Source organism: Merops nubicus, unplaced genomic scaffold (genome assembly GCF_000691845.1).
Source record: "Merops nubicus isolate BGI_N331 unplaced genomic scaffold, ASM69184v1 scaffold5830, whole genome shotgun sequence".
Taxonomy (NCBI): Eukaryota; Metazoa; Chordata; class Aves; order Coraciiformes; family Meropidae; genus Merops; species Merops nubicus.
In genome coordinates, this window is record NW_008580750.1 from 6,434 (window position 1) to 27,259 (window position 20,826).

A 20,826-nucleotide genomic window follows, 5' to 3' on the forward strand; every position below is an offset into this window, starting at 1 on the left:
AACCCCAAACCAGCTTAGTGATTAACAATCACATTCCTGGAGAAAGATATTTAAAATAATACCCTCTTCCCCTTAGCAGCTCAGTCTGCCAGGAGTGCCTCGGTGGCCATATGGTGCACCGACCACCACGCCAGCAATCCGGATAAGGGCTGGGACTGGCTGGAGGGTGGGGAGCAGGCCTGCCCTGTCACTCCTAATCTTCTCACATCCAGAGGCATCTTAAGTCCTTTCTAAACACGTTGATACTGCCTGAAATTCACTGAAAAAAACCCAGCCTTTGTTTGTGTTAACAGGATGAGAAAGTGCAAGGCTTCCTGTTATGTGTGTGTGACAGCTCCAGATAAGCAGAGACCTCTGGACAGGAAATCCGCCCAACTTCTGCAGTGTGATTCGCCCCAGGCTCAGGAGCCCTTTTTAGATTGGAGTACCAGCAGAATGAGCCGGTGCTGGCCCCAAAATGGGGGACACGCTGGAGAAGAGCTCTGAGGAGCCCGAGCCCTCTCCGGACAATGCGCGGTCGAGGAGGATGGAGGAGCTGGTGGAAGTCTCGAGCGGTGAGAAGGTCAAGTTTGACGACACGGGTCTGTCTCTGGTGCTCCAGAACGGCCTGGAGAACCTCCGGCTGGAAAATTCCCTTACAGATGTCATCCTCTGCGTGGGCAGCAGGGAATTCTCCTGTCACCGAGTGGTCCTGGCTGCAGCAAGCAATTATTTCAGGTAAGGCATGTAAGAAACACACCCAATAAACTTACTGTGCTTTTCAGGCTTGAAGTGTAGATCTCCAAGGACTGTAAACTGGGTGTTAAACTCTTCAAATCTGCAGCGAACTGCAAACTCAGGAATTTGCAATTCCTGAAACCTTTCAGCTCTTCTTTTTTTCATGCTGGAGACTTAAATGAGGCAGGTGCCAAGTTGTGGCTTTGCTGGAGTCCTGATACCAGCACTCAGCAAGTCTGCTGGAGGCGTGCAAAGAAACGGACAGTAGTTGGCAGGCAAGTGGATGAGAAAATGGCATTGTAACTAAGTATCTGTAGCCCCTTGTGTTGTGCCGTTGGGATTCAGGCAAAGAGGAATATTCATTCAGAGCACACGATATTTTTACAGAGGTCTGAGTGGGTTTGTGGAACTTTATAATTTTTACCTTACCATTCTGTGGTAATAATATATATTGCACAGAATTGTTGGGGAGAAAAGAGAAGGAATTTTCCATCTTTCCTAAGGTTACCGAAACTCAGCTCTGGTCAAGGGGAAATACCCCGTTGAAAGCAACTTTTCCATTTCACCCTCTCCTTATTGTCCTCTTGAGTTTTTCACTCTTTCAGTCCTACAGTAGATAGTCTGAGACTACTGACCAGCAACAACCAATTTTAGACACAGAGGAACTTGGTATCAGTTTTAGCACAGATTTTCCATTATCATTTAGACAATCACATTTGCATGGCTGGGATTTTTTTTCTTTCTTTTTTTTACTGCTAAAGTGGTCAGATGACTGAATAGCTACAGAGGAAACATGAGAAAAAAGAACCTGTGACCACTTGTGACATGAGCAGAAAGCTAATTTTAATGGAGTCTAGTGAGCTTTTTTGGAAGAACAGTTCTGCTTTAATCATCTCATAATACAGGCTATGGCTGTGAATATACAGAGATAGGTATTATTTCTATAGACAGACTCTATGTATCACCAATGTGAAAATGTGCAACTAACAGCAGAGAGTCCCCAGTATTTCCTCCCAGCATAGTGTGCAGGAAGGAGAGTAGATAAAGAAAATAAAAATTACCATGACAATACTTTGACAAAAAACCCAACTCTTCATCCTTTATGAGGAAAGGGGCTGCAGTCAGAAGGGGCTTAACAGTTAAAAACAGGCAAGACAGTTTTCTCATAAAACTACTCTTTCTGCTGAGGCCTGAGCTACAGCCTGTCCCTTTGAAGGAAGGGGGATATGTGGCTGGAGATCATCTCATCCCAAAGGAGCTGCACATGTGGGTGAGGTTTGCTCCCACCAGAGGCTTGTGTTGCCCTGGCTTCCCACAGAATTGAGATTTATCGATGTGTAGATGTGGTGCTTAGGGATAGGTTTAGTGGTGGACTTGGCAGTGTTAGGTTAATGATTGGACTTGATGATCTTAAAGGTCTTTTTCAACCTGAACAACTCTATTATATCACACTGTCTGCCTGTCTGTCTGTGCCTCTTGTCCTGCCTCTTTGGGTTAGTGTTAATCACACTCGGCAGAGGGTGGAAATCTCAGAACTGAGTTCCCACAAGTTTGATGGAAATGTGTCGCTAGGGAGAGGAGAGGTGCTGGGGCTGGGAGCCCGTGGTGCTTAGCTGGGTTAACCACCACCACGTCCTGGCCAGCCACCACCAGCAGTGCCCAGGACCAGGCGAGCACAGGCAGGGACCAGCAGAGCTGAGTGTCCTGAGAGGGACACAGATTGTGAGAGGAGTGACAAGAGAGAAGGGAGTGCTCGGGAAGGGGAAGCTGAGTGTACTGTGAAGAGGGAAAGGAGGATACAAGCCTGCAGGGAACTGGGCTTCCTTAGTTCTGCTACTCACAAGCTGGCTTGTTGCACCTTACCATAATTCACTGGAAGCTGCATGGGCCCAAAGAAAGAAGAAATCCTTAAATCAGACTCTTCCTGTGAGTACTGCTGTTACAGGGCCTCTCACAGCCGTGCAGGGGAGCAGAACAAAGGGACCCTCTGAGCCATGGGCTTCACTGCCCTGCCACAGCCTGTTACACAACCCCTTCCTGAGCGCCGGCTGCTGAAACACAAGCCACCCACAGCAGCTGACTCCAACACAGCTCAACAAAGCTCACAGCTTCTAGTCCTTCCTTCAGCACTGCTGGAGAGCAGACAGAGCAGTACTTCTGACATGTCCTGCATCTGTAGACAGAAAAGCACTAACTCTCCGCTTACCTGGATGAAGGTGACAAAGCAGAGGAGAGAAATACAAGCTGACCAAGGTGCAGCAGTAGTTCTTTACTCTTGCACTGCCCAAGGCAGTTGGAGAATGGGGCTGGGAGAGGTTGAAGCAATATTTTCCAGAGCATCCTCAAGCTCTGAATGGTTCTTTGAAGTCAGGTTTGTAACTCCAAGCACAAGCCCTCCAGCGTGTGTGGGTGCTTAAAAAGTGCTTCAAAACCAGCAACCCCTCATTTATTCCATTGAGAGATCTCCCTATTTTTTTCTAAATATACCCATTTTTAGGTATCTAAACTGGGCTTTGTGTCCTCACTTCAGATGTGCATTTCTTAGAGTAAAGTTGGTTCAAAGGCTTTGTTTAGAATTACACAGGGACACGAACCAGGGAAACGGACAATGAAGTTAGTGGCCACATCTGAAGGACTTAGAGCTCCAGAGAAAATAGTCACACACCTCTCTGGGTAAGTACAGAAAGGTTCAGAAGCAGCAATTTTAATCCCCAGGAGAGCAGCTCAGCCCGATCAGTCCTGAGTGGTGTCAGGGTGTTCCCTCTGGCTGGCACACAGGCTGGGAATGAGGTCCACTCCACCTGAGCAGAAGGAAGGCCAGTCCAGGAGTCAGGCCCCCTGGTCTGTACTGCCCTGTTCAGCCCTGCCAGCTTCCAGAGAGGAGTACGTGGGGGAGAGCTCAGGGCTGTAGATGTACATTACTGCAGGCTGCAGCCACGTTACGTGAGTGGATGTGGATGGCAGCTCTAACGCACCCTCACAGATTAGGAGACAGCACTCTAACAAGATCCTTGGGCAAAGGCTCCACCAGAATCCCCAGGGTGGCTTCTGGGGAGCCGTGCAGTGCTGTAACAGCAGTACCTGCAGCTGAGCTCCACCGAAGCCCCGGCTCTGCGGGACGGAAGCGAGAGCGCTCCCCTCCCCGCCAGGGATGGGCAGGGGTGACACCAGGCTCACCAGCCTAAGAGATAAAAGGAACAAGAGCAGACACCACCTGCATCCTACAACGGCCCGTGTCTCGTTCAGAACGAAGCGTTCGGCACCCATCAGTGCCATGCAACTTGTACAACCTCCCTCTGCCTTGAAGCCCCACTGCCAGGGAGGAGTGCGTATGGGCACCGTTGTTTTCAAATGGCCACTGCCTGCATGCCCCAGACACAACATCCGAGACTCCCAGAGGGAGAGGAGCTAAGGACAATCCCCACCTTGCACCCACTGAAGTCAAGGAGCATTTTGTCTTAATGCCTTTTGAATACTCTGATTTCAGTGGCAGCAGAAACTGGATCGTGGAGCAGAGCAGTGAATCAAAAACCTCGAACAAGCTGAGACAAGCGAAAGGAAAATGAGAATTTTGGCTGAACATCTTTTCTCACAAGTAATTTCTCTGCCCAAGTTCCCTGCTTAGGTCTCTTTATCCAAAAAGCAGTTTTGTACACTGAGATAACTAATAGCAGCTCTCTCTTGCTATAAAATCTCTGCAGAGGCAAGGAACAGGTAGCTCTTAGAGCAACGACCAGCTGGTATCTTCCACCCGTTCCCCACTCCCCACGCCCAGCTGCTTTGCAATAAGACCTGGCTACATCTTGGTTCCAGTAAGATGTGTCAATCAGACAGCTTTGTTCTGGCACTGCTTTTGCAAGAAAAGCATGGCCTAAAACTTTGGACTTCTAGCCACTTCCTAGGCTGCACTGTCCTGCCAGCATTGTATGTGACTAATGGAGAAGGGCTTGGTATGCAGGATAAAGAGCACTTCTAATTACACTGTAGATCTGCACGTGTTTTGCACCAACACAGTTACAGGTGGACTCACATACTTCAGATCTGTTGAGCCAGATTCCAAATGATGTGAAATCTGGCTCTCTGAATGCACGGAACAAGATGGGACTGATCAACCTTCTAACTAAAAGCAAAAGCACTGGCAGGAATACTTAAAACTACAAACTGAAAATGCAGATGAAGGAAGACGTGTGTTTGCCTTGCAGCACCCCCAATGCAAAGTGCATTTCAATAGCTCCTGGAGAAATTTGGGGTTTATATCCCACGTGAAGTGCCTGACTAGTGCCAAAGGTGTGTGTGGTGGTCACCTCTCAAAGGCAGTGTCACCCACCAAAGAAGAGGTGGTATCAACATGCATGAAATCACTGTGCTTAGCTCCAATTCATGATTATTCAAGTACTTGTCTGGCCAAGAGGAACCAACTCTACAAATCCTACCAGAAGCTGACAAAATTTAGCAGAGGAAAAGTCAGCCTTTTAATTAGAAGAAAATCCATCTCCTGGCCCATCCCTGGTATTAACGAGGTCAAAGATACACTGGGAAGCTTAGAGGTGCTGCTATCAGACATGGGGATCTGGTCTGGCCCTCAGGGTTCAGTCTGAGCAGTGCTGAGCAGCACAGGGGCATTGACTTTGCCAAGGGTTACAAAGTACATGTGCTAAGTGTTAATGAAGTAAGGGGAATGCCAGCAGCTTGGAGGTTGGGGCTTAAGGACCTGGGCAGGTACTAGAAAAAGAAGGAGTCTGTAAGAAGCCAGGAGGTGAGACATCACAACAGCTCTGCAGTGTCAGTTTGGACACAGAGCACTACTCAGGGAAGGTCCCAGCTGCCTTTAGCAGCCATGGAGCTCCAGGACTACTGCTCTGGGGTATCCATCACGTGTGGATGCCTTATCAAACTCACGAGTAAAGAAGCATGAAACCAAGAGAGGAATTTTCCTTGTTACTTTGCTACAGGACTAATTGCATAAAACATGAAGCAATTGGAGTACTCTGTGTTGAAACCTATATAACCAAATGTTTTCAGAATGCCTCACCCTGGCTGGGATGCAGTAAAAGATAAATGTCTTTCTTTTCAGGGCCATGTTCTGCAATGATTTAAGAGAGAAATACGAAGAGAAGATCATACTTAAAGGAGTTGATGCAGAAACCATGAATATACTCCTGGACTACACCTACACCAGCAAGATGCTCATCACAAAGGAAAACGTACAGAAAGTCTTGGAAGCTGCCAGCCTCTTTCAGGTACAGACAACTCACATGCACTCATCCAGTCTTCTGCTCTTATCCTGGTTAACACACTGCAAAACTCTCCAGTTTCATGGGTTCTTGAAGCATTTTGCTTCATATTTATTTACACTGTGGTAAAAAGTGTCAGTCTCAGCCGTGTTCTGGAATGCTGCTGTGCTGGCTGCTGTGCAAACAGGCAAGAGCCAGGCTCTGCCCCCAGGAGCTGCTCCCGTGTGCCAGGCAGCAGGGTGGTGCTGCTGGGAGGCTGCTCCCCAAGGTTCAGGCTGGCCACACTCCAGCCCAAGAGTTAGAGGGCTGGCATGGCTGGCCAGAGCAGGAAGGTGACTCTGTCTCTCCTCCACTGCCTGGAGATGGAGGCTCACCAGCCAGGGTTTGCATCCTCCTTTGTAGGACTACTGATGTAAAGGGTTTTGGTCATAACCTGGGATTTGTGGGAGGTCAGACCTGAGCAGTGTTACTCAGCCTTTGGTCCATGAGGTATTCACGTGTCCTATAAATCACCTGTGAGGTCTACCAAATTGCAGCCCCTGGCACCAAGGTGGAAATTGCTAACAAATTGCAACCAGCATAACCTGCCAAGTGCCAGCGTGGGTATGTGTGTCCAGTTCCTCAGTAAGGAATGGAAGCACCTGACTCCATAATCACCCTGGTTCATCATGAACTTCAGAGTCTTCACTCTTACACGGGAGGTTTTGCTCTGAGATGAACCTGTGGCCTTTGGGGTAACGTGAGCTGGTACTTGCTGTGGGGAGAGGAGGGAAAGTTTGCACAAGGTGCTCCCCAAGGTAACTCAGAAAAGGTGGAGTAACTTTAAAGTCACCTGGGGCCAGAGTGCAATAACTGCTGACATTTTCAGCAGGCCAATACCACAACCTGGTAGCACTTAAATGTTACTTCTGGTTCACTCTCAGGACATTATTCTGTCTTTCTGTTTTCTTCTGAACCTCTTTCCTCAGGGTCCTCAGGGCTTTTTTTCTGAAACCCTTACAAGTATAAACTTAAGATTTTTTCCCTTTCTCTTCTCTATTTTTCATTAAAATTAAGATTAAATATGATTCTTGTTGCTGGTGCTTTAAGAAAACTAGCTAACACTGCCACTAAACTACAAAAAAAAAGAAAACCAGTCACATTCAACTAAAAGCAGTGATCCCAAGTCTTATTGCTATGCTTTTGGATGCTGTCAAGATTTGTAAGGCCTTAAAGCCTCACGTTATACACGGGTAAGGTTTTTGGCTGGAAATGTGTTTTGTGTAAAAAAGATTTAGTATCTACTAACTTTCTGCCAGCTATTCTCTGCTATTTATGCTGAAGAACAAACAGAAACAGTTGAAAGAGACAAATATTTCGTTTCAGTATATCAACAGCTGGAAAGATGAATTCTGTGATTTACTGCAACATTTTCATTTGGGAAATTGTTTCCTTCCAATTAATTATGTGAGAAAATCAAATTCCAAATAGAACTTTTCTATCTAACTAGCAACAATTTTTGGCAATGCCTCCTTTCAGTTTCTCAGACTTGACAAAGAACCCAAAGAGAAACAACTTGCACAATTCTAGATATTCCACAAGAGATACTCCACTTCTCTCTAGAAACTGTTTGAAAAACTTTTCCATATTTATACCTCCCCTTAGTCCCTTCCCAGTAAGTTTTGATCGAATAGATCCAAAACTGTCACCAGGAAGAGGTGTAAGGCTGTTCAGAGAGACAGAAGTCCCTGACAGCGTGCTTTGTGTACAGAGATTTCCTCCTGGGGGAGCAGGTGATGGGTTTGGAACAGGGAGCTGCTGAACAGCTAAGCCTCACCCTGAGGTGACCCAGACGAATTTTCTCCACCTAGAACACAGTTGCAACACGAGTTCAATAGTCACCTCCTCTGTCTGGGCTGGTGGCTGCCCAGCCAGCATGTCACAAGGGTGGTGGTCCCACCCTGGTCCAGCCTAGCACGCTCTGCCGCCTGCACTGCCTGCGGAGCAGCTCATCCTTTCACCCGTCCTTGGCAGGGCCAAGATCTCAGCTGCCTCTCGGGGCTGTGGCAGAGAGCTCTGCCTGCCCCCGGGTCACTCAGCAACCTTCAGACCTGCCTGCACCCCTCCTGCCCTCCCAGGCACCTCTGCATCACCCCAGCCCCTCTGCACGGCTCGGTGGAAGCAGAGGTGGTGGAGGGAAGGAGGCTGCTGAGCAGCCTGAGGGAAGCAGAGCTGCCCCAAAGGGCTGTGAAATGCCCGCTGCAGGGGCACAGCACCCTGCCTGCTGTCCCCAGGGCACGGCTGAAGCACCCCCAGCCCCAGGGCCTCGCTGGCTCCCAAAGCACCTCTCATCCCTGTTAATCCCCTCCTCAGGAGCAAACCCTGTGAGGTAAATACCTTGCCAATTATCTGAAAACCAGCCCGCAGCCACTCGGCGCTGAGCGGCCGGGTGGCTGTCTGAGGACACTGCTAGTGACACCACAGCTAGGCAGCTGAACCACAGCTGGGACAAGCAAGGACTTCATTGAGGAGAATAAATTGCTTTATTCATCAAGATGGCCAAGTGGAGGCCAAGAAAACTTACGGCTCTAGCATTGCTCTCTAGCAAGTCAGAACCTGGATTCCAATGGGTATCAGAAGGACCCAGTTACTGAAGAAACTGTTCCCAGGAACAGGGCTTTCATCGTGCCTGGGGTGGCATTAGGAGGTGGCTCTCACAGAAGGGAAAGAAGAAAATTTAGAGCTCTGTGAGACTAACCAGAGCAGATGAAGCAGAGGCTGGGGCGTCCCTCCTGGGTACTCTCCTGAGTCACCTGCTCTCATGGGACTGACTGAAGCACACCCAGCAAGTTTGGGGGAGTTTTGGGGGGAGTTTTGTCTCTAAATGAAGGGAGTGGTGGGGAGACAGCACAGCATGGGGATGAGGAGCAGCAGCCAGGGAAAGTCCTGCCTCGATACACTTCCGAGTGGCTCGGGCTCTCTGGTTAAGGCTCGGTGGGGCTGTTTCTCACACCCACAGCTGGCAGTTCTGCAGCTGTCTGCCCACAGCCACAGCCACCCGGGGTGTCCCGTGGTGCCGCGTGGCCGTTACCCACGTGCACTGCCTGGCAGGAGACCCTCCAGTGCCATCTCCTGAGTATTGCTCTTAACAGGCCCTGTGTAAATAACCCCAGTGCTCCACAGGGGCTGGGCCAGCCCAGCGAGAACGTCCTTCTGGGGGTTATTCCCAGGAGCGTGGATGACCTCGGCAAATGCCAGGTTTGGGTTTTTGCACCATTACTGCCAGCTTTTGAGGCCTGGGGAGCAGCCGGTGTTGGCACAGTCCTTTCAGACCCTCAGGGGCACGCCCTGCTGAGCCCAGCCTTAGCCCTGTGCTAGCCCAGCTCGTGGGGCAGCGGGGCAGGTGCCAGGGCTGGCAGCGGTGCCACGGCGTGCCGCTGCCCTACCTACACAACGGCAGCAACTCCTCTGAGAGCTCCTGCACCCTCCTTCACCAGGCAGTTGCATTTCTCTAAACTCTTGACCACATCTAAATGTAAAACAGGAACCAGGCAGTCTGCGCGCAGCGTCTGCCATCGCCGGGCTCTGGTAAACAGGCTAATTGTGTCAACACGACACCGCCGGGCCCAGCAGGTTCTGCCCTCATTACTGAAACAAATCTACATACTACTGTGTTTAAAAACGTTTCGCTTCCTCTTTGCCCCTAAATTACTGCTGTGCAGCTTTCCCCAGTGGGACAGAATGAGTTAAAATTGTTTGCCTGCTGACGCTGGATGGAAAAAGGACCCAAAAAGCACGGAGGGAAATGCAGAGCATCAGCTCTGACCCGTCTGGGTCTGTGCCACTGTTTGCACAGCTCAGTGGCAAAACCAACATGGAACACTGATGCCCTACCTGTAGCTGAAATCAGAGGTGGTGGAAAGCCCAGGCTGAAGCACTGTAACTTGGTAGTTTTAACCCAAACTGGTTCCCAGTTCCTAAATAATCACCAGCAACCAGCAACGTCGTGGCTCACAGCAAATGCCCCCCAGACACCTGTGCTCCAGGAGCTGCACATTGGGGACCCTCAGGTGGGGCTGCTGTGCAAAGGAAATTGATGAGAGTTGTGATGCTCTACTGAACACAAACATGGTGAGTTCTTTGACTAAGCAGACTCTGTGTGTAGAACACACGTCTGTGTTGTTTTGAACCCACAGTGATGCCAAGGAAAACAGGTCACTAACACCTCTGAAGGCCTCCCCCACAACAGACACCTGGCAGACAACCCTGGCTGTCAGGCAGCTCAAAGACTTGCTGATGGTCAGTCTCCTCCTGCCACGTACCCCAGGACAGGACAGCAAGCCCATCCATGCTGGGGGGGCTGCACTTTGGCCCAAACCCCAGAGACCTCAGCACTCATTTTCCACCACCCCTGCAAGGCCTCAGACACGTAAAGTGTTCATATGGTGGGCACATAAATGCAGACTGTGGAGCCACCTGCACTCTAAAACCAGGCTAACTTCTAGCTGATATGAGTTGATGTGTAAGATGAAGCAGGTCTGAAGCCTGGGGATCTTCTGTGCTTTGTAACTTTGTGGCTGCTAGTGCTTTTCATGGAGGGAATGGTAGAAAACCCTTTACTTTGGAGAAACAAATAAAGTTAATGACTGTCTTCTGTGTCCTGCAAGAGGGAAAAGGAGCAATAGGGATGTAGAAGGAGAAAAAACAGTGGGAGAGAAAAAACAGTGGGGAATTTTAATTTCAGACTGCAGGTTCTGGGAGGTACCCGTCCTTGTATGACTGATTTCTTGTCTCCCCCTGCTCTCTGCTGCACCGTGCGTGGCTGGCTGGGACCCAGTGCCAAAGCTCCGTAGCTCCCCCGGGACACAGCCCCCCTCAGTGCTCACACTGCGTTGTCTGTCCCCAGTTCCTTCGCATGGTGGACGCCTGTGCCAGCTTCCTCACCGAGGCCCTGCAGCCGGAGAACTGCGTCGGCATCCTGAGGCTGGCCGACGCCCACTCCCTGCACAGCCTGAAACAGCAAGTGCAGAACTACATCATCCAGAACTTCACGCAGGTGCTGAACCACGAGGAGTTCCTGGAGCTGCCGGCCGAGGTGCTGTGCAGCACGCTGCGGAGCGACGAGCTGCAGGTGACGGAGGAGGCGCAGGTCTTCGAGACGGTGATGGGCTGGGTGCGGCACCGGCAGCCCGAGCGGCTCCCCCTATGCTGCAGCACGTCCGCCTGCCCCTCCTCGACCCCTGGTACTTCGTAGAGACTGTCGAAGCCGACCAACTCATCAGGCAGTGCCCAGATGTTTTTCCTTTGCTCCAGGAAGCAAGAATGTACCACCTGTCAGGCAACGAGGTGAGTGAAGGAAGAAGGTATCGCTGCTCTCCTGAATGTCTCACGCTTCTGCTCAAAACCCCCATCGGAAGGAGCAGTTCTGGGAGGCAGAAACAAGCACTCACACTGAGGTTTCACTAACTGGTGCCACTGAGAAGCCAAGGTGGGTCTCACCAGTTATCCTGATGATTTAGTTTAGAAGCTTTTGGCAGGTTGTTTTAAAACAGAGTGCACAGCTTCCTGTTTATGAACATCTGAGCTCAACCCTTCATACACACAGTGCCACAGCTACACACAGACCCCAGGTGACTTCCCCAGCAGAGAGGCAAACGGTGTAACTCCTGACACCTCACCTTCTCAGCTATTATTTCAAGCCTAGGAAAGGAAGAATAATTTTCCCTCTACGCTGTACCACAATCTGGAATGACCCTTTCAAATCTGAGTATGTAACATCTCTGTCTGTTATTTATGGGGGAAATGTTTCAGAGAGAGAGGACCTCCTGTGAAGAAGACAGTCTCTCCCCAGGGAAGAGGTCTGCCCATCTTCCTCATTTGCAGAGGTCCCTGCGCCCAAAGAGTCAGGTTCATCCTGCCATCCAATCCAGTCCTGTCCTGCCAGCTTGAGGTTGGCTGTGGTGGGTCTCCAGTTCTCCAGCTGCCCACCCTCTTTGGAAGGTTAGCTATCAATCAGTCACGTCTCCTGACCCAAAATATGGGGTAGAGGGGAGAGCAACCAGAGGTCAGATTTCACAAGAGGAGCAGAGGTATGTGAGTGTGTGAGGAAACGTGTGTTCCTCCTCAAACAGAGAGCTGGAGGAAGGCAGGAGGCCTCCAGAGCAGGCTGTGGATCCAGCATGAGCAGGGGATGTGTCACTGGCAGGGGGAAGAGGCCAAGGGCTCCAGAACATGACCTGGGGCAGTGCTGGCCAGTCTGGTGGGAACTCCTTGCGGCAGCCTCGCCCCTCTCAGCAGTGCTGCCAGGTCCACAGGGGACAGATAAAGGGAGTGTGGCTCAGGGCTGAACACTCATCACACTCACCTCCAAAGGGGCAGCCGTCAGGGGCAGCCCTGCCAGTGATCCCCCCAGGGGCTGACACCCACCAGTGGTGACAGGTGGGTTAAAAACAGAATTCTGAATGCTGGCAAGTTCTGGAATGGATGTTTTAAAAAACTTAGCCTAGTAATTTGCTAAACATGGGAAAATAGGAGATTTATGCCTGTGTAAATAACATCTTTTAATATAGATATATTACACCAATTTATGGAAACCTGCTAAAAGTGGAAAGGGAAGTAAGTAAGCAAGCTGCCTACTGGCACAGCACTGAACCCGTGGGTCCACGGACTGCTTCTCCAGGCCAGGCAGGAGGGAACCCCACAGAGGAGGCTCTCCCAGCAGGCTCTGAGGGTCTGCAACTTGGCAAATGCCCTGTGACACAGCATAAGCAGGGAGACAAGTTTATATGCTCCCCACACCTTCTACACTGAGTTTCTTCCAGTATGAAAAATGAGGAGGCTGGGGAGGATAAAGGAGGTTATTCCTTCTCTCCTTCAGCCAGAACACCTCGGGACACTCCTGCACTCGTTTCCTGCAGGTATTTCCTCCAGGAGGAACACAAGTTTCCAAACACCCCCTGCATTCTTTGCTCCTGGTGAACATCTACCCAGGAAGTGACTTTTTTTTCCAGTGTCCCTGAAACAAAGCCCTGGTCTATAAACTGAGCCAGCAGACAGCAAATTAGAGCTAACCACGCTTCAAAGCCTGGTGCAGGCTTTAAATAAATCTTCCAGTTCAGGCTTCAAGAGGAGGCTTATAAACAAAGAAAGAAATACAACCCCCCACAGCTGAGAACTGTCATTGCTGTGACACTTCAACAGATCTCACCAGGACACATACTGAGAGCATTTACTTTCTGCTAACCCTAACTGCAGTCTTGCTCTCTCCAAGCTCCCCCGGGCATACACAAACCTTGGGGCCCTCCTACCTTGCCCCCACTTTGTCAGCCCAGATAAAACCTGTCCTTTTCAGCTGCCTCAGGTGCACCCAGCCTTGTCACTAGTGCTCACCTTCACAGCTCTTGGGGGCACCCTGGGAACTCCCAAGAAGATCTGAAAGGATCCTAGTGGGTAGGCAAAAGCAACTAAATCTATAGTTGGAGAAATCCTGATGAAAGAAAGATACAGCAAGCTCTACTGAATGCTTCTAGGGTGCTTTCCAGGCTTGCAACTTAGAGAGTGTTTGATAATTGGTTCATCTGATGTCTGGCAGTTGTGATTTGCAAAACAGGTAATCAGAAAAAAGGTCACCAGAGCTTTGTGTAATTGGAGGTGTCAGTGCCCTGTGTACTCACTCTGTCTTGCTTGCATTTAGATTATTACAGAAAGAACCAAGCCCAGGATGCACGAGTTCCAGTCTGAGGTGTTTATGATCATAGGGGGCTGTACAAAAGATGAGAAGTTTGTAGCAGAAGTGACTTGCCTGGATCCTTTGAGGCGAAGCCGCCTGGAAGTAGCAAAATTACCAATCACAGAGCAGGAGACGGAGAATGAGACTAAGAAGTGGGTGGAGTTTGCATGCATTACCCTAAAAAATGAAGTCTACATATCGGGTAAGGAACAAGACTTTGGGAGTGGAAGAGGGGAGAGGAGGGTTCTCACAATTAGCTTCTCACAGTTCCTTCCAGCTTTTGTCGAGAGCCTGCTCGAGGCAGCTTTAGGAGAATTAAGCACTGCAGGTATTCCTAATGCTTTGGCTCTGACCAGGTTCCAGAGAAGTGCTGGACGTGTGAGGACACTGCCTAGCCCTGGTCTGGAGAGGAATCTCACAGGATTCCTCTCCAAACAACATTAATCTGTACACATGGCTACTTGTGTGCAGCACCCTCAAGACTCGGTGACCGTGCTTGCAGAAAGGCCCCTGAGAACAGTTTACCCAATATAAAATGAAGAATAATTGTTCCAGCATCTTCTTGTAACAAGTCCATGTGCAGGAGCCCTTCAAGAGCCATCAGACAGGACTCCAGAAGTGCCCACTTGCCAACAGTACTATTAACTGTCAAAGCTGGATGAAACCAAATGGTCCAGACACACATCCCACCTGCAGGCCCCATCCTGAGAGCTTCAGGAGGCATGTTTAACTTTGCACACAAATACAGCTGAGCTGCATGTAGGGGTTTGATCCTGGAGCTATAGAGTTCTTACTTTGACCATGAAAAGGTTAAGCTCAACCCTGCTAGTCAGTTTGACCCCTGGCTTTGATGGCCTGTCAAAAACAAGTTGGGTGATGTCATTCTGCCTGGCAGAGGAGAAGTGACAGCGAGCTTTTGATCACTGTCAGTTACAGGCCACGGTACAGAGCAGTGCCCTGGGCACAATGCTTCCTCCTGCAAAATCATCCCCCAAACCCTCTGCTCACTTAAAACAGGAGAAAGGAGAAGGGAGGGCTGAAGTGTGAATGCTTTGCTTAAGCATGAGGAGCCATCCATTGCCTTTATTCAAATATATTCCATTGCATTCCTTCTTTTGGGAACCCACACATTACTTCATTCCATCTTAAAACTTATTAAATCTTTATCCTGGGATAAGAATTAGATTATTCCTTCCCTAGTTACAAATAAGGGTGGTTTTTCCTTTCAGCCCACCATAAGGAGTTTCTTTTTACTCTAGAGGCAGACCCTGTGTTACAAGTTAGCTATAGAGGGGAACCTCAGACATCCCAGCTAGGGAACATCCCTCACACCTTCACACCCTTGAGCTGAGAGGTCTCTTTTCCTTTTGCCTTTTATCTCTTACCCTTTCCTCTTTTTCAAGGTCACAGGCCTTTGGCTTCCTTTTATTCCTGACATCTTTTCCAGTGTCTCTTTTCCACTCTTCCTTTGTGCTCTGGCCAGGCTAGCTCCAGGCCAGGCTAACACCTCCCCTGCTCTGGTGAGTCTAAGCTGGCTCTCCTCGTGCTGCTGTTCTCACAGGTCCTCCTTCTTCCTTCCCTGCTTAACTTCCTATCCTGGACTCCCTCTCTCTGTTCCCTCTTAGCCTTTCTCCTACCTCCTTTTCACCCTTCCCACCCAAAAAAGTGCTGAGTGGGCCAAAATCATTAGTAGTTTCTTTCCAGCCAAACAAAATTATTAGGTTTTCAATCCAAATTAAACATCTGCTTGTCTACTCTTGTTCTCTTAGCTCCTGTGACTTGGTTCTTTTATAACTCGACTTAAATCTTTCCTAACTTGATCTCCCCTCTCACATGCTCATTTCCCTCCATATCTTGGTACAGTCTGGAGCCCTCCCTGCTCTTACCATCTGAACAACAGGAAAGTCCTTTGCAGAAGATGATGGCTACATTTAGATCACCATTTCCCTGAACAGTTAAATCCCTCGGATGGGCTGCAACACTACAGTTGTAGGGTAGCTAATAATGACATGAAGGACCTGACACTCTCCATTCTGTTACTTTTTACTGATTTTGTTACAATTTTTCCTCCAATTGGAAAGAAGTGTGGTCTAAAGAAAAAACAGAAACAAAATACTCCCCTGTTCTGTCAAAAATCTCTCCCTGCCCCCTGATGTGCAGCAAACTGACCAGCAGGGTCCAGCTCAGGCTCCTAGCAGAGTTTCAGTGCAGGCAAGACCAAGCTGGTGTAAAAGGGAACTCTCCGGGGAGGGCTCCAGGAACACCTGCAGCCTCTCAGCCCCCTGTAACCCTGAATGCTGCATTCAGGCCCTTCAGCCACTTCAGCTATTTGAGTGCAAATAAAACTCAACACATACATGTGAAAAATACTGAGACAAAAGCATTACAAACGACTCTTTCTAGCATGCTAATTATCTCCTATTCAATCTGCCATTTGGCCCAGAGATGAGCTCCATCAGTTTGCAGTGATCTGGCTGCAGTACAGAATACCAATGAAGGCAGACACTTTCTCAATGGAATATGAATTCTCTTTTCAGTATATTCACCAGTGAAGCAAATGTTTAATCAGGTTACAGATGATGGAATAAGCTACTCAGTCTGTAAATGTGGTTTCAGGCTTAACTAGATCCATTTGTATTGCAGTTACACCAAAAATTATATGCCAACAAAACTGCTTGTCTAAAACACTGCTCTCTGCTTTAGCACGAGTAAAGATTCACTTGCACGTCAGCTCTAGAACGAGTTCACAGGGTGCAGCTCTGATCTTCAATCTATAAATATGAAGCAAATCCAAGTCAGTGGAGAAAGAGACCAGAAGGAGAGGCACAAAAACAATATCCCAGCCATATGGCCCCAAGGTTGCACAGGAAAACCTCTAATGTGTCATGCAGGACTGCTGTGGGTAGGAGTTCAGAGACAGGTCTTTTGTTTTGTGATGTAAACCACGAGGCTGAGCTGACTGGATCTACCCTGCACAAACTGGCAGTTCCTGCAGCATCCTCCACTGTCCTACTTAAACCAAGTTTATTTGTCCCTTTGCAGCACTCTGCAAGGCCTGGTGCTGCACAAAAATCTCCTGTATGTCACTGCGCTGCGTGTGGCTGGTCATTCACTTGGTATTAAAATGAAAGTGGTTGTGGTCTGGTAAAGCAAGGAACAGTGAATTATCTGTACTCAATATTTGGCTGCAGAAATTTTTCAGAGTTTTCTTCACTATTAAGTAAACTAAAAGCAGGAATTTCTTCTGGTATACCAGGGCCACGCCATTGGTGGTGACAGTGTAGGCAGTTAAGCTAACAATAAGGACCAATGATTTTTTTTTCTATTGTGAGAGAACATTTTAAGATTTAAACATATTGGAGACATTCACATGTGTCACGTACACTGCAGGTGGCAAAGAAACAAAGCATGATGTCTGGAAGTACAACGCCTCCATCAACAAGTGGATACAGATCGAGTACCTGAACGTGGGGCGCTGGAGGCACAAAATGGCCGTGCTGGGGGGCAAGGTCTACGCCATCGGGGGCTTCGATGGCATGCAGAGGATCAACAGCATGGAGGCCTACGACCCCTTCCATAACTGCTGGTCAGAGGTGAGATGCTGCAGCCCGCTACATTTTACTCATCTGGAGCATTTTAATGAGTAAATCTTAAGGCTTTGAATCATAACAATGAACGAGACAGGATCTTGTACAAGACTTTTAAGTATTTCTTGTACTTAAAATATTTCTTGTATGGAAATGCATATCCTTCAGAGAGTAAAAATCTCAGGATTGCCTGCCAGTCATTGCCTGTGAGACATCTAATGCCTAACTTCCCTTTCCTGAGGTGGCTTTTAAGGCTAGTAGCCCATAAATCAGTGAGTAAGAACGTAGTATACATGAACCAGAGCACAGGCAGAAAACAACTGCTCTTGTATCTAATAAATGTATATATACACACTGTGTATATCAACCTGTGCATTATATATGGCTTGGATTGTACATTTAAGTTGAAAGTACAGGTTTCACGATAAACAGAATGGAAAAAAACCCAGTTCTACTAACTGTACTTAAAGCAGTAAGAGGAGAGTATTAAGCAGCCAATTAATCCATGAAAGCAATGAGATTAGGCATTATAAGGGCAGATACAAACCCTAGGTTTTAGTTGATAAAAAGCAATGTGGAGGAATCTAACAATCACAGCTGCAAGTAGAAAGATCAGTATGAACAGATCTGTTGTGTTTTTTCAATGTATGTAAGTATGTAAAGGAGATCTGGGGCACTTCTGACATTCCCTACCTTTAGAATCATTGATCACCTAATTTTAATAACAGCATTTGAACACAGCATAGATCTATTAAGGGGTTTACAGTCTTAAGAAAAAGCTGAAACATACTTCACCCTTATCCCTAGAAACATCATCCTCTGAACCCTCCTGATCATCTCACAAGAGCTGTCTGACTTGTAACTCAGCAGGCTCCCACCCTGTGGGCCTTAGCCCGACTGCTTCAGATGGTTACTGACGACTCTGTACGGTCCCACAGGCTGCTCCCCTCCTGGTCAATGTCAGCTCCTTTGCAGCAGCCAGCTACAAGAAGAAACTCTACGTCATTGGGGGAGGGCCCAACGGGAAGCTGGCAACAGACAAGACTCAGTGCTACGACCCTGCGACCAACACGTGGAGCCTGAGGGCTGCCATGCCAGTAGAAGCCAAGTGCATCAACGCCGCAAGCTTCCGTGACCACATCTATGTTGTGGGTAAGTGAAGCATTAATCCTTGTCTAGACACAGCAGGACTTCTGTGTGCTTGTTTTACCCACGAACTCCATGGACTATGATCAAACGATCAGCTGGCTCTTCCCATTGAGCTAGTGAGGGATGGGAATTCAGCACATTCACAGAGCCACCAAGTCAAGCTCCCTGTTAGCATGGTAGAGATCTTGGAAAGCTGGAGCCAGCCCAGAGACCACTTAAAGCCATCCAAAGGTGGGCTCATAGTGCAAGGGCATGATTTCATGGCTACATCATGTCCCCCCTCCTCTCCATGGGCATTACACAGCCCACTGCACACAGGATTTAGGTAGGGACATGAGTACCAGCAGCAGGTCATGGAAGCAGAGCCACCCATACCCAAAGACCCCATCCTCTTCTCTACATTGTGCTTGGGATTAATTCAGTCATTGACAAAACTGGAAGCAAAGATGGAAGAGCAAGAGTTGAATGGTGGTGAGCTGAACTGTGGAGGGAGAAAGGAGCCTGCACACTTCTCCAGATGGTGCTGGAAAAACCAAAAGAAGGAATGAGGAACATTTGTTTCCAAAACAGGAGCTCTGAAAAGTTCCCCCTCCCTGTCTCGTGGTGAAAATTCCTCACTTGCAGTAGAATCAACATGGTGCTGGGGGCTGGCATAAAGCCAGAGTATCACCAAATAATAAATGATGTTCTGAAGGGAGGTTTATAATCTGCATGTGCATGCACACCCATCCGTCTGTCTGTCTATCTGCATGCACCTTGTGCATATGTAAATGCTGTGTGCTTCTCCTCAGCACAGGGGCTGACCTTACCCTTTTGGTTACTGCATCCAAAGCAATCAAATTACCCAGACTGATGAATTCCCAGCTGCCAGATGAATCACTGTAACTAACAATGTGCATGTTTTCAGTCTGCTCCAGCTGGGAAATAAAATTTAAGTCACCTCAGAATGACTCAATCACCCCTCGAGTATTTGACTGGCACTGTCAAAACCAGCCTTTACTGTAACTTCAGGAGACAAATGCTCACTGTGCTAGCAGGTAGGACCCCAGGCACTGCTGCACATAAGATGATTGGTTCTGTCTGACAAATCCCTCAGTGAGGAAGGGGCTTCTGAAAACAGCCACCTCCAGGCAGAAGGAGGGTTGATGGACAGATGGGCACTGAAGTCAGAGGAATCAGTGAAAAGATCCTGTACCTGCTTCCAGTGGTGACAGCTCACCACACCTGGTCCTTCCTGATCCCAGCTCTTTTAGAAAAGATTGTATTTTCCCAAAGTGGTGTCCTCAGCTGAGGCAGCAGGTATGAGAACGCTCTGTTGCTGGGTGTGCTGTGGTCACACTGCATGACCACAGCAGTTTGTTTTGGCCTTAAATTCCACAGCTTTATGAACAATACGTGGCCTTCTGCGGAACTGGCTTTGAAAACAATGAAGCATCCTGTGACTTTGCTTTTTCTTAGCTTTGGGGCGTAAATCTTTCTGACCAGCCTCAGGAATGGAGCCTTGCTGAAGTGGGTGGTTTGATGAAAACCTCTTTCAGGACTGGCCGGTGCAAACTGATCTCCATTTCCTCTGCAGGTGGGGCGATGAAGGCGCTCTACTCCTACAGCCCCCAGGCAGACACGTGGTGCCTGGTGACCCAGTTCACCCACGAGCGAGCCAGCTGTGGGATTTCTCCCTGCAACAACAAGCTGTTCATCACCGGGGGCCGGGACGAGAAGAACGAAGTCATTGCGACAGTGCTGTGCTGGGACCCCGAAACTCAGAAGCTGACAGAAGAGTGTGTCCTGCCCCGGGGGGTGTCTCACCACGGCAGCGTGACCCTCAGGAAGTCCTACACGCACATCCGCAGGATTGTGCCCGGGGCGGTTTCCGTCTGACCCCGGGAGACCTGCAGGGGAGCCCAGCACCTCCGTGCCCCTGGGGCACAGGCTGCAGGATGGAAACGCCACCCCTGGGGTCCTCTGGGGAGTGTCTGTATATACGCTCAGTCCTCTCCTTTCCTCTGTACAGTATATCCTTAAGTTATCTCAATTCCTTCCCCCCACAGAAAAACAAAGGGACCAGCTGTAGCTTACTCTTGCCAGCACAATACCTCCAGCCAGGCAAAGAGATGTGCTGTGTAGGTGGGAAATTCACCTCCCTGCTCTATCTGCCCTGAAACGTGCTTGAACTGGCTCACCCTGGTCCCGAAGTTTGTTCAACTATTTATTGTGTTAAGCTGGATTTGTAGCACCTAATAGAGAAAAAGAGAAGATGCTTTTTTTTGGACTGAAAGATTTGTAACCGTGGTGAAACCTAATGTTGCTTCCTCCAAAGCTGGGTTGTTTGTTTGTTTGTTTTCCGTGGGTTGACACATTAGACTAAGTTAAAAGCGTTTTCTTTGTTTGTTTGCCTGTTTGAAGACACTTTGCTGGTTTTTCAGTCCTGTGT

At 48.8% G+C, this 20,826-nt stretch overlaps 1 protein-coding gene across 1 annotated transcript; it reads left to right on the top strand.

Annotated features, from left to right (window-relative positions):
- The first annotated feature begins 362 nt into the window (after positions 1–362).
- Positions 363–20,559, top strand: KLHL6 (kelch-like family member 6). The gene is given in 8 exon segments (XM_008937056.1): positions 363–717; positions 5,792–5,957; positions 10,837–11,125; positions 11,128–11,276; positions 13,624–13,861; positions 17,050–17,252; positions 18,185–18,398; positions 19,972–20,559. Coding segments are annotated over 8 exon segments (1,821 nt in total). The 5' UTR covers positions 363–457; the 3' UTR covers positions 20,274–20,559.
- The last annotated feature ends 267 nt before the right edge of the window (positions 20,560–20,826 follow it).